General features: G+C 44.4%; 1 protein-coding gene across 1 annotated transcript in view; it reads right to left on the bottom strand.

Moving 5' to 3' along the window:
- The window catches only part of GLRA1 (glycine receptor alpha 1), a 69,919-nt gene that overhangs the window by 33,942 nt on the left and 21,860 nt on the right, over positions 1-14,117 (bottom strand). The window contains exons 2-3 of the mRNA XM_038413635.2: positions 12,042-12,172; positions 725-792 (exon numbers count right to left, since the gene is read on the bottom strand). Coding sequence (XP_038269563.1) covers positions 725-792; positions 12,042-12,172 — 199 coding nt within the window. The remainder of the gene's footprint in view (positions 1-724; positions 793-12,041; positions 12,173-14,117) is intronic.

The following is a 14,117-nucleotide window of genomic DNA, read 5'->3' as shown; positions in this document are numbered from 1 at the left end:
TTTCACTGGTGTTCACTGATTATGTAGCAACTGATCTTTAATTGCTCCATCTGAAGACTATTATCTCTTTTCCTCATGATTGTCTCCTTCTAGCTTCTTACAAATTGGATCCAGCTTTTAGCAATGTTCGTTAATTTCCCCTGAAGATGGTCTGAGCTTGCAAAACCTTGCAAATGTTGATTCTGATTAAATGCATTTTAAGTTTTTTTGTGCGGATAGTTGCTCCAAAGAAAATCCAGATGTGAAAACTCTGCCCAATTCTGGGGAATTTGAGGTTTGGTTTAGATTGGATCTGGATTGAGCTGCTGCTCCTTAACTCTACAATGGGCTAATTCAAAATCCCGGATCTAAATGCTCTTGAAGTTTTGGAAATCTTGGGTGCATCTCTGAACTATGTGGCTTGGTCAAGCCTTTTGCAGGAGGTACTAGAAACAATTTTTTCTTGTTTCCTTACTTTTATGTACCCTTCTGAGAACTTCAGCTTTTACTGTTGTCTGTTCAAATGCCTATATTTATGTGCAGATGCATACAGATAGTACAAGATCTTAGTCTTTGAACAAGAAAGTCTTGTACACTACAGCCTTTAATTTAATCACCCTTCAAATACAATTCAGGAACAGAGGAGCAATCATCTCCTTTAGCAGAATAAGAGCAGTGAACACCATATGCACTGGAAGTAGGACATGCCCAAACAAGTTGAACAGCCATATTTAATTTTACTTACCATAGTTGTTTCTGCAATAGAACCAAAGCTGTTGATGAAAATGTTGCAGCTGACGTTTACTGGAGGGCCTGTGCAACAAATTAAGAGCTGATCAGTAATCCACCATATGATGAAGTGAGCTGTAGCTCACGAAAGCTTATGCTCAAATAAATTTGTTAGTCTCTAAAGTGCCACAAGTCCTCCTTTTCTTTTTGCGAATACAGACTAACACGGCTGCTACTCTGAAACATATGATCACTGGCAAACATACTTCCACACTGCAGTGCTAAATCCTATTGGCATGGAAGTTTAGCTCTCTATATGGCACCATAACCTCTACACTGCCCTGCGGCTGTCTGAAAATCTAAGTGGGTCATGCATATATCCCCTGGGTCATATTCCACACTTTTCCATGTTCTGTAGGGCCAAATCCTGTGGTCCTTTGTATTTTATTCAGTCAATATTTGGGAAAACGCAGCTTGATGCTGGCTGGAATTTGCCTGAGTAAAGATCCAGCATGCTGGTTTTAAACAATAAAGCTCTAAAAGCATGAGACTGTGAGGGACAGTTTCATTGAACCTAGTCATACCGCCATAAGGGAGACAGGCGTGAGTGTAAGCAGTTGGCAGGGGGTGGCCCGTGAGGGGTCCTGAATTCTGGAATGCTTTTCTGTTTGGTCCACCAGAGCATGCATCTGTTAACCTTCGGTACAGGCTGTGAAGCGTATTTTAACTTGCAAGCAGGAGGGAGGTTGGGGAGAAGTAGGTGGAGGGGTCTGGAGATGAAGGATGAACTGGTAGGATCTCATGATATGGTTGGATAGAAGGTCTTTGGGGATTTTTATGTGGTATGAGCTACAAATGACAACTGGTGCATCTGGAAATGTGAATCAAAACATTGCACTGATCAACTTGAGGTTGTGTGATGATGTGTTTGGAATTGGGAGTTATCAAAACCTGCAGATTAGACCCAGGTAAATAGAAAATAAAATTAAGTATAAACTTTGAGTAAGAACGGAGTTTGGAACCACACACATAAGCCTTGAATTTTCTTACACCTTTTGCTTTCGCCACCACATGAAAATTCCTGACCTTTGAGTGACCTCAGGAGGATAAACTGGATTTTGGTTCCTTTAGCTCGGATGTGGTGTTGGCTAGATGGTGAGTAGGGCTGTGTGGGAAATATTTTTCAAATCTCTAAAAGCTTTGTGTGACAGGAAACCTTTTTCCGTTCTGCGTTGGGACAGAACTTGGGAGGCTACTGAAGCCAAACCGGGAGATTTTTAGCCCGCTTAAAGTCTGGTGGTGCAGCGGGGCTAAGGCGGGGGGGGGGGGGGCGCGGCTGTTTCTGTGAGCAGCGTAGGGCCAGGGCAGGCAGGGAGCCTGCCTTAGCTCCGCTGCGCTGCTGACTGGGAGACGCTCGAGGTAAGAACCGCCCGAGGGAGCCCGCACCCTTCATCCCCTCAAGCACCACAACCCCAGCCTGGAGCCCCCTCCTGCACCCAAACTCCCTCCCAGAGCCCGCACCTCCTGTCCCAGTCCTGAGCCCACTCTTGAAGCCAGCACTCCAAACCCCTTCCCACCTCCCCAACCTCCTGCCCCAGCTATGAGCCCCCTCCCAAACCCAAACTCCCTCCCAGAGCCTGCACCCCTCACCTCCCCTGTACCCCAACTGCCTGCCCCAGGCTCAGCCTGGAGCCCCCTCCCACACTCCAAACCCCTTGGCCCCATCCCAGAACCCTCACCCCCTCCTGCAACCCAACCACCTGCCCCAGCCTGGTGAAAGTGAGTGAAGGTGGGGGACAGCAAGTGACCAAGGGAGGGGGGATGGAGTGAGCAGGGCGGGGGCCTCAGATAAGAGGCTGGGCCTCAGGGAAGGGGTGGGGCAGGGGCGGGGCAAGGGCGTTTGGGTTTGTGTGATTAGACAGCTGGCAACCCTAAGTGGCAGGCATGTCCAGGTCTTGTTGGCATGCATCATCCAATTCTGTACCCCCTCCCATAATACACTGAGGTGGGGGGAAATCCCTTCCTGACCCTCCTGCTGGTTGGTCCGAGGAAACTCTGAAGCATGAACTTTTAGTAACATAAGACAAACTGGAAGTGAGCCCAGGGCTGTTAAGCCCTGCACCCCACCATCGCAAACAACCCTGTCATTGAGCAGGACTTGCAGGTACTTCTCTGTGCCCTGACAGCACTCCCTACATAAGTCATTCACAGACATCTAACGTGCGCATTTCTGGTTTCTTTAAACTGGGCTTATTTGCAGTCTTCACTGTAACTGGTTCATGTGGGGCAGTCTTTGGGGGGAAAAATGGCATATGGTGGTTGTGGGTTTTTTTTAAAATCCCGATTGGCTACCAGGATGTGCATCGGCATTGCAGATGGTGTCCAGTGGTTTATACTTGATGATAAGGAGGGGAGACATGAAGACATCAGAGGTCACAGCTGCGATCTAACGGCCGCTAAAAGATGAAATGCTCCTTTTTGGCCCAATGATTTTAACAAGAGGCTTGTGGTCTGTAATCAATGTAAACTCCCCGCTGTGTGGAAATTAATGGACTTTCCTGATCGCAGAGCCTGTTGTTTTCTGTCCTGTCCCCTTTTAAAGCTTTGTACCTGTTACTGAGCAAGGCCACTTTGCAGAGACACAGCCACCTCGCTTTGCATAGGTACTGTGAAGCATCGTTAGGAGTTTCTTTGTAACAATTCCCAGAAATCCAAATGGTTGGTTGTCTTCTTGGCAGCTTCCGGACAGCTCTCTGCCAGCTCAGCAGCAGCTCTCAATCTGCACAGTTCCCTCTCCAGACTAGTTAATGCAGGTACAGGCTCAAACATCATGTGCAAGCATGTATCCTTTCCCTGTTACCAGCCCCTCTTAACCAATTGAAACAGATGGCACCCCAGTGTTTGAAGGAGCCCATGTGAAATGGCCCTGGAGATAATCGACCCTTTAGTGGTTGGGGGAACTCACTATGCAAAGCACGTGTCTAGTATATTCCCCTTGCCATTTGTTGGCACTCACTTTACTTCTTCTGTAATGCTCTGATTGGGTTGGGAAGTGAGTGACTGGCTTCCCAGAATCAACCTCAAGGGCATCTGTAAAAGAACAAAGTTTGTTTGTGTGTGTGTGTGTAACTGCTGTTAAAACCCCAGGCTCAAAAGTGTAGGTGATGACATTAGCAAATAATCCATAATATTTTGCGTGTGCATGGAGCCTTTCATCCCAAAGGGGACTGCGCGCGAAATACTAAACTAACATGATAAATGACTGTCTGGGCAACATTTTCCTCTGATGTACATGAAGGGTTTCTGCTCTGCTCTTCGATTCTCGCCACTCCACGTGGAGCTCCTCACTGACACGTATGTGTAGCCGAATGTCAAGCAATATCTACCGTCCGGATCTGAGAGAAAATTTTTGCTTTCGGTGGGTTTGATTTGCAGAAGTGCTCAGCATCTGCAGCTCCAATTGAAGCAAATGAGAACTATGAGTACTCAGCACCTCTGACAACCGAGACCTATATGGATCTCTTCACTCAGCACTAAAATGCAGCCACCTCTGGGGTGGAACACAGCTGTGTAGGAGTCAGGCCTGGAACAGCAGGGAAAGGTACTGCAGTTCATGACAGAGGCAAGGTTGTGGGGGAAAAGGGGCGACAGATGGATGGAAAGGGGGTGATGTGGGGAAAAAGGTGCAATGGATCTAACTAGCACTGTCAGACTCTAACCTTCCTGGGCATAGATGCCAACTCCATGGGTGCTCTAGGGCTGAAGCACCCATGGAGAAAAATTAGTTGTGCTCTGCACTCACTGGCATCCAAGCTCTCCTTGCCCCACCTCCTCCTCCCCCCCACCCAAGTGCGCCGTGTCCCCACTCCTCCACCTATCTCCCAGTGCTTCCTGTCCAGCTGCCACCAAACAGCGGTTTGGCAACGTGCTGGGAGGGAGAGAGAGGAGCGGGAACTTGGCATACTCAGGGGAGGAGGCAGGGAAGAGGGGAGGCCGGGGCAGGGATTTGGGGAAGGAGTTGGAATGGGGGCAGGGAGGGGGCGGAGTTGGGGTGGGCACAGATGGGAGGGGGTGGGGCCTCGTGGAAGGAGTGGAGTGGGGGCAGGGCCAGGGCCAGGGCCAGGGGCAGAGGGGGGTCGAGCACCTTCCAGCAGGAGTGGAGGTTGGTGCCTATGTTCCTGGGTACTAACTTTCTTCCCCCAAATTCAAACAAAACTCAGATGCTACTTCCTATTCTCAAGGTGGAAGTGTGACTTCAAGGAGACGTCCAAACTTTGTGGCTCTTCCATAATCTTCCCCCTTTTTTAATCTTAACCTCCCCAACAATCGATCCGGCTAAGTCTTGGTATTATTTTCCATCAAAACCATTAAAGTGCCTTCATGAGTTACTGCCAGTTAATTTAAATGACATGCTCAGAGAGCTACAACCCCAAGCTCTGCAAAGCTGCGGCTGTGACTTCCATATAAATTGGATACTGATTTATGTGTGGGAGACTAAGCTAGTAAACTGCCCCCATGGGGAAGGTGTAGTTCATTGAAATAAATCTGAAATTAAATTATCCCGAATAAAATTACAATACAGCAGCCTTCAGCAGAAGGATAACGTATATATTGCATTAAATATTAAAGTTTAATTTCTTTTGTGTGTGCACCATGGTGGTAAGATGTTCCAGTGATGCATTTTTTAACCCTCTGTTGCTTCACTGGCATTATGGAAGATGTTGCATTTTGCTGGTCACCCCAGCAATGTTCTTAATGTGAGCATCTGAACATGAAAACTTGGGACAGACCCTAGTGCTTGCAACTGGACTGCAGGAACTGTTGCAATGATTAATTGCTTGTAGGCATTTTGCATTATCATAGACCAATTATTTTTGGAGAGAAAAAAAGACCTGATGGTAAGGGACAAAAATAAGCAACAGAAATTAGAATCTAACAACAGACAGTGGCTTTGCAATTGCTGGTCCTGGTTTGTCTCGGGGAACAGTCAAGGACAAAGCACCTGGAAAGGAGAGTTTAGAAATGAACAATAGCCACTGTAAGAGCTGCATGGGGAGCTATTCAGGAATATTTATTGGGATTTATTGGGATGAGCGAGTAACTGATTTTTTGTTTGGGGGCCAAACCGAAAAATCGTTGGCTCCATGGAAACAGAAACTGAATTTTTTGGGTGTGGGGCGGGGTTCCCAACCAAATTTAAAAAAATCAAATTTTTTATTTTGAGTCAAAGGAAATATTTTGGTCAGCCCAAAACAAAGGGTTTTGTTTTGTTTTTTTTTTAAGTGAAATGACTTTTTTAAAATTACGTTTTGTGGTTTTCTTTTTCCACTTTTTATGTGCATTTTTTTGGTGATTTAAAAACCCCATATTTTGAAAAATAATGCCTTTTAAAATGAAAAGCTAACTATCTGCTGAAATTTTTCCCCATCTCTAAGAATGCCTTACTCTGAATTAGTTTACAAATGGACTAAGCTATTTCATAATTAACTCTTATTTCGGAATGAGAGCATCCACACAGAGAGTTAAGTAGGAATAACTTTTCTGCTTTAAATTCAAACACCCTATCTTAATCTGAATGAACTTTCATGTGTAGACAAGCCCTTAGAAGAGATGTTTAGAAAAAAAATCTAACAAATCCCATAATTTATGAATCAATTCACCATTTCCCAGTACCTTGGGGAGTACTTGCACGGGTGCAAAGTTGATGTAAAATGCTACAATTTGGAATTGGTGGCATTTTGCTCTGATATAAATGACTACACGATGCACAGGGCAGAGGTGAAGTGGGCCCCTAAGTATCTAACACTGTTTCTCCTTAAGTCTATGAGCAAAGCTCCCATTGGCTTCAATGGGGGCAGAAAAATGACCCTTCTTGAGCTTATGAAAATGTAGCTGGTAGATTGGAACCAGAGAGTCAGCTGAGTGGCTCTGTTTTTATCATACAGGAGGCTGGGGTCCCAGGCTGTCATCCACTGGGCTGGTGGCATCCATCTATCTAGCCATTTATCCCACGTTCCCCATCATTGTATCTGAGCACCTGACTTGAGAGGCAGCTCAGCGGAATTATTCTTGGCCCCTTGTAATGAAGATTCGCGGAACCTGCTGCTGGGAGACCGTTCTGGTCCTCAATCCTATTCTTTACTTTATTATCCAAGTGTCGTTCTTACAAGGCTCATTCAGGGGAAGATAGTGATTTATTTATTGTCTGCTGAGCATCAGTAGTGTGCATGGTGCTGCATGCAACGAAGAGGAGACAAAATCCTACTATCAAGGAACATAACTGAATAGCAATGGCAGTGCCCATTTCCTGCACCTCTCAGACTGAGGCAGGGTCCGTGGGATTCATGCCCTGCAGTCAATGAGGGCTCCAACACAGCAGGGAGGAGAAGTTGCTATAGTACAGGACAGTTTACTTTTGAATAACTACTTGTGTTGCCACAGGACGCACAGAAGATATCATTCCCCCTAGGTCATGATGTCCCCTCACAACCTCTCAAGTCATGTCACAAATTGGCTTGAGGGAAGCAGCAGCTGCAAATTCATAGGGACCATTGTGATCATCTAGTCTGATCTCCTTTGTAACACCGGCTGTTGACCTTTCCCAAAATAATCCCCAGAGCAGAACGTTTAGAAAAACATCCAATCTCGATTTAAAAATTGTCAATGGTGGAGAATCCACCAGGACCCTTGGTAAATTGTTTCAATGGTTAATTATTCTCATCGTTAAAACTTTACATCTTATTTCCAGTCCAAATTTGTCTAGCTTCAACTTTCAGCCATTGGATCATGCCACACCTTTCTTTGCTAGATTGAAGAGCCCGTTATTACATATTTGTTCCCCATGTAGATAATTATAGATTGTAATCAAGCCACCCCTTAACCTTCTCTTTGTTAAGCTAAATTAATAGAATATCAGGGTTGGAAGGGACCTCAAGAGGTCATCTAGTCTAACCCCCTGCTCAAAGCAGGACCAACCCCCAATTTTTGCCCCACAACCCTAAATGGCCCCCTCAAGGATTGAGCTCACAACCCTGGGTTTAGCAGGCCAATGCTCAAACCACTGAGCTATCCCTCCTCTCAAGTTTATCACTATCAGACATGTTTTCTGATCTTTTAATCATTCTCGTTGCTCTTCTCTGAACCCTCTCCAATTTATCAACATCCTTCTTGAATTGTGGGCACGGGAACTGGACACAGGATTCCAGCATTTGCACCAGTGCCCAATACAAAGGTAAAATAATCTCTCTATTCCTACTTCAGATTCCCCTGTTAATGCATCTAAGGATTGCATTAACTTTTTTGGTTACCTCGTCACACAGGGAGCTCATGTTCAGCTGATTATCCACCAAGACCCCAAAATCCTTTGCAGAGTCCCTGCTTCCCAGGATAGAGTCCCTTACCTTGTAATTATAGCCGACATTCTTTCTTCCTAGATGTATACATTTACATTTAGCTGTATTAAAATGCATATTGTTCGCTTGTGCCCCGTTCACCAAGCGATCCAGATCACTCTGAATCAGTGACCTGTCCTCTTCATCATTTACCACTCCCCCAATTTTTCTATCATCTTCAACTTCATCAGTGATGATTTTATGTTTTCTTTTGCATCATTGATAAAAATATTAAATAGCACAGGGCCAAGAACTGATCCCTGCGGGACCCCATTGGAAATACAACCACTCAATGATGATTCCCTGTTAACAGTTACATTTTCAGACCTGTCAGATAGCTAGTTTTTAATCCATTTAACATGTGCCAGGTTAATTTTATGTTCTAATTTTTTAATCAAAATTTCTTGTGGTACCAAGTCAAATGTCTTACAGAAGTCTAAATGTATTATGTCAACACTATCACCTTTATCAACCAAACTTGTAATCTCATAAAAAAAAAAGATATCCCATTAGTTTGACTGGATCTATTTTCCATAAACCCATGATTTGCATTAATTGCATTACCCTTCTTTAATTCTTTATTTATTGAGTCCCATATGAGCTGCTCCATTACCTTGCCCAGAATTGATGTTAGACCTATGTTTACTCTTTTAAAAAATTGGCACAATATTAACTTTCTTCCCGTCTTCTGGAACTTCCTCAGTGCTCCAAGACTTGTTGAAAATCTACGTTAACAGTCTAGCCTGCTCCTCAGTTAGCTCTTTTAAAAATTTTCGATGTAAGTTGTGTGGACCAGCTAATTTAAAAATATTTAATTTTAATAGCTTCTGTTTAACAATCTCCAGAGATATTAAGTGGAACGGAAAACATGTTATCACCATGTGATGAGACTATATTATCTGTTTTTGTCCCCAAATACAGAACAGAAATATTTACAGAATGCGTCTGCCTTTTCTGCATTATTATTGGTAATTCTAACATTTCCATAGGAATGGACCAATACTGTTGTCAGGATTCTTTTTGTTCCTGATGCATTTAAAAAAAACTCCTTATTGTCCTTAACTCTGCTGGCCATAAACTTCTCCATGTGTCCCTTGGCTTCCCCTATCAATTTTCTCCAATTCCTATTTCTGATTTATATTCATGACTATCAACTTCCCCTTTCTTCTATTTGTTATCTATTATTTTTTATAGCTGCCTTCAGTTCCCTTCTAAGCCAAGCTGTTTTTTTTTTATCAGTACGGCCTTCTTCCTCAATTGTGGCTTTCTGGGCATCTAATAAAATGTTCTTAAATGATTGCCAATTATCATTCTTTTTTTTTTTCTGATTAAATTCTTCCTCCCAGCTCATTTGACTCATAATTGGCTTTGTGAAATTGGTCCTGTTAAAGCATCAAGTGCATATACATTACTGGTCTGGACTTTATTCTGCTTGCACATTATAAATATGATCAAATCATGTTCACTCGTAGCTAAGCTACCATTCATTTTTAGTTCTATGATCAGTTCCTCTTTATCTGTTAGGACAAAGCCTAATAAAGACTTCCCTTGTGTTGGCTGCAACACTTTTTGAGAGCCCAACTCAGCTGGCATCTGGGGAACCAGAGTTTGCGTGGGTGGATCCTCAAAGGTTTGATGGGACAGAGTTCACTATAACACTGATCCACTCTACAAGATGAGGAAGGAAACAAGATCTTTCCTTTTTAACAGTTAGGGCCTGATTCTTATTTACATTAAGGTCTTTTTACACTCTTTGCACAGTGTACATTGCATTTACACTTGCACTGCCAGTGTAAATGGGCCCTTTTTTAAGTGAGAATCAGGCCCTTAATCTACTCCAGCTGCTGCTTCTCCACTTGAAATCACAGCGCTCTGCCAGTGCCATGACAGTACATTTCCAAAGCTAAAAAGCTACAGCCAGAGCAGAGTGATTGCAGGTGAGGTGTCAGAGACTAGAACCAATGAAATTTTAAACTGCAAAGAACCTGTTTGTGTCTGAATATCCCAAATAACAAAGAAGGGAATAAATGAAACAAACCAACCACATAGGGGGATGTGATATTAAATCAAATGCAACAACACGCCTGTGTGATTACTTCAGCCTCTCAGAGGGACTCTCCTCTCCTGCATTCACCAGCTCTAAACCTCGGTGCTTATCACAAGCAGTAGGTGGTGCTCCTCCCTGTGGTTCAGTACTGAACTAATAGCTGAGTATAGACTGATGGCTTATGAGGCTGGGACGGCTACATTACTGGTGCCATCTTTCAGATAAACTGAGTGACCAAGGTCCTGACCCCTCTGATCTTTTGGGAAGTCCATGACACCGTTCACAGAAGTGTGTGTATACTTCACAATGCCTCTATAATACTGCCCCCCTCCTTCCTGCCAGCCCCCACACTGCACATTGGGAGCTATGGCCACCCCTGTGATAAAGAGTGGAATCCTGTGATCAGTCTATATTTTCCTGCAGCTCACTTCTCTGTCCACTAACCCATCGGCCCTGGGATTTATCCTAATTTGTCAAACCCCTCTGCATCTTCAAATAAAAAATTTATTTTAAAAAATAAAATAATCCCTTTAAAAAATCATCCTGCCACACAAAGCTTTTCTTATTTCCCCCGATGTGGTATTACCCGTTCCTCACTATAACAATAAAAAACCTTGCACCAGGACAGGAGGGATGAGGTCTTGCATCACGGGTGGCTTTTCTCTTCATAAAAACGTCATGACTTTAATGGCTGCAATCTTGTATCCTAGAGAGCTAGAAACAGGACTTTATCCCCTTGGAAAGAGAGATTCCCAGCTTCCCAATGGGCCCAGCTGTCACTCCTAGCCCTGGAAAACCCCAGGGTCTATTGGGCTTACAAGCTACAACAATGAAGTTGTTTTTAGAGGTATTTAAGGCTCCCTCTGAGCCTTGTTCAGACAGACTGTCTGAGTATGTCTACACTGGAAAAAACATCTGTAGCAGCCTCGGTCTGGCAGACCTTGCACTATCGGGCTAAAACTCGTAGTGTAGACATTCCTGTTCAGGCTAGAGCCCTGGCTCTGAGACCTACCCTCCTTGCTGGGTTTCGGAGCCTAGGTTCCATACCAAGCCTGAACGTCAACACTGCTATTGTTAGCCTTGTAGCATGAGCCCCAGGAGCCTGAGTCAGTTGACCCAAGCTCTGAGATTTATGGCCGTGGGGTGTTTTTGTAGCATAGTCATACCCTCTGTAACCAAGGCACCTGGCTTTCCAAGAGGTGGGATGTGAAAAATAATCCCACTGATTTTCTTTAAACTCTAAAATAATAATTCTGTAACATGGGGCAGGTATGACATACATGATGCTTGACACGCATGATGGGGAAGCGTGGGCTAAAGGCTTCCATCAGGACAACCCATATAACTTATGGCTTCACCACTTTTGAAATAACACAATCATTTCATACCCATTCACCATATATATTCCAACACCATGGTTTATAGCCCTTTCTATAAAGAGACCCTGTTTCCATTCCTGGACCCTCTGCTCCCATTTAGCTGGCATCTAAATAGACCCCCCTTTCTTGTTTAGTAATGTGGGGATAGGTAGCTTGGTTATGACCCCATGATCTAGGGTAGTTATATTTTGCCCACCTAGATCTCCTCTGCAGTTTCAATTGGGTGTAATTTTCATCTTCGTGCTCTACCTTTACCTGGTGTTCAGTGTTGCTGAGTGTACTGCTGAAAAGCCATTACATTCCACTCCAGAGGTAGCAGCCCGTCAGTTGGAAATGGACTGATTCCTTGATATACAGTGCTATGACAAGTTAGTAAATGGCTTTTAGGGGTCCCGAAGGATGGAAGATGTACCTAGGAAGTATTTGTAGTTCATTTTCAACTGGGAAGACATTCATGGGGTTGCATGTAAACTTTGTCCTGAAACTATCAAAATGAAATAGCTGGGTTGTGCCTACCTTTAAAATTTGGTCTGATTCTGGCATCGTATCCTGAGGTTCTGCCCATCAACTTATCCAGGAAATCCGAGGGGGACATGGGTTTGGAAGTAGACCGTGCTGCTGCTTCGGCTTCTTTGGAAGCTGCCAGGCTGAATGATTGGAAAGAAGGGAAAGGTTTAGTTTGTAGCATTTATAGAGACTGTGTCCCATGTTGTGTGGGGCTGGGGCTCTGTAGGCAGAGCAGTCAGTGCCTCGTTCCCACTGCAAGATAGGCCAGATATCTCTGTGGATTCTTAATGAGGCTGGTCTTTGTTAATTTGTTTGCCAAGCCCAAACATCTCTGAATATGGAATCCCAAGTACCGGATAGATGACGAGTGAACAAAATCCTTTTGCTAATGTAGGTACAGCCCCTTGGCATCAGACTAAATCCGAAGTGTGACCTCCAGCACTGAACCCCAGTGGGAAAACACAATTGGAGATTACCCTAGTTTTATTACAGGCTGCCACATTACCATGTAATTACATAGCAAATAGCACAGGAGCACGTACAGTGCTCTGACATTCTCTAGGGAGATCTGAGCTGTATGACTCTCATTGGCTTTAATAGGTGTCGCATGGCTTCATAGTTCACGAAGAACTCTGGGATGGTAGGGGAAGGGACTGTGTTTTCTTCCACACTTTCTGGCCAATGCAGATGAAGTTCTCTGCAATGCAGGGATCTGAGTTGGAGACAGCCCCATGGTCTTTCACTGCCAGGCTAACCGGGGCCTGTACCATGGCAGAGTCTCCCACTGGAATGATGCTCCTAGCAAGATAGGACTTTGAGGGTGGGGAAGGCAAGGACCACAGTCTTATTGGAATTTAAGAGGTGTGCAGGTCTTGAAGGCTTAAGTGGCGTTAACTGGTTCATAGGTCTTGGGTGAGGCCACTTATGGACAACTTGGTGACTTTCTAGGATGGAATAAGTGAAGTCATCAGTTGTCCCATAAAGGGTGAAATTCAACCCCGAGAAGAGGCCTAGCCAAGACACATGCACCAGTTAACTCCATTTAAACCTTCAAGAGCAGTATACCACTGAAATCCTACTGAAGTTCCCAGGGTGGGATTTAAGTGGTACCTAGCCCTTGTTGCTGCTATCCCCGCAAGGACGAATTTCACCTAGCGGGAATAAACTTTAGAATCTACACTTTCAAGTTTGCAATAGGATTTAATTTCCAAGATAGAAATGAGCTAATATTTCATCCTAGATGTTGCCGTAATGTGCCCTGTATTCCTGAGCACAGTATATCCTTGAGTTCTGTATTTTGACATTAGGGGGTGTCTGTTTTCATGGCAGTGGGGAGGGAATGTGGTACACCAGGGAGAATCCTGCTTTCCAAAGGAGGACACAGGTTGGGACTCTGAGAGTAATGAATGAAATTTACCCCCATACAGAGGGCCTGTACCACACAAATGTGCCCCTTAAATGCCTCAAGTAGAGCTCAATGGGTGTCTGGGTTTTGTGCTGACCCTCTGTGCAGGGCTGAATATGACCCCTCAGTAAGCTAAATGTGGCAGTAAGGCACCTCCTACTGGATTATTAGTGAGAAGGGCACACTGATGGGAGGCAGTTGTCACTGGTCCGGTGAAGGGAAAGGACTGTGGTAGTAATTGTGTCCTGTGCAAATCTGACTGTTTTCCAGGGTCAGAATGTAGATAGGGGTTGGGAGTTACTGTTATTTTTTATTTTATGATATATTTATAGAGGGGGCATGATTTTTCTCTATGCTCAGGGGGACTCCTCAACATTTACTCAAACTGAGTGAGGGTAATTTACCAATGGAACAATTGACCAAGGGTCATGGTGGGTTCTCCATCACAGGCAATTTGAAAATCAAATTGGGATGTTTTTCTGAAAGGGCTGCTCTAGTTCAACCAGAATTAATTCAGGGATGTCCTAGGCCCTGTGTCCTGCAGGAGGTCATGCTAGATGATCACAATGCTCCCTCCTGACCCTTGACTCTATGAAGTACTAGATTGGGCTCTTAATCTGATGTTTGAATGCCCCTTGGAATGGTGCCTAGAAGTCTCTGTGAACATCAAGTCTCCCATT

Source organism: Dermochelys coriacea, chromosome 8, assembly GCF_009764565.3.
Source record: "Dermochelys coriacea isolate rDerCor1 chromosome 8, rDerCor1.pri.v4, whole genome shotgun sequence".
Lineage (NCBI taxonomy): Eukaryota > Metazoa > Chordata > Testudines > Dermochelyidae > Dermochelys > Dermochelys coriacea.
Note: the sequence above shows the minus strand (reverse complement) of the source record. Positions and strands in the feature narration are given on the sequence as shown.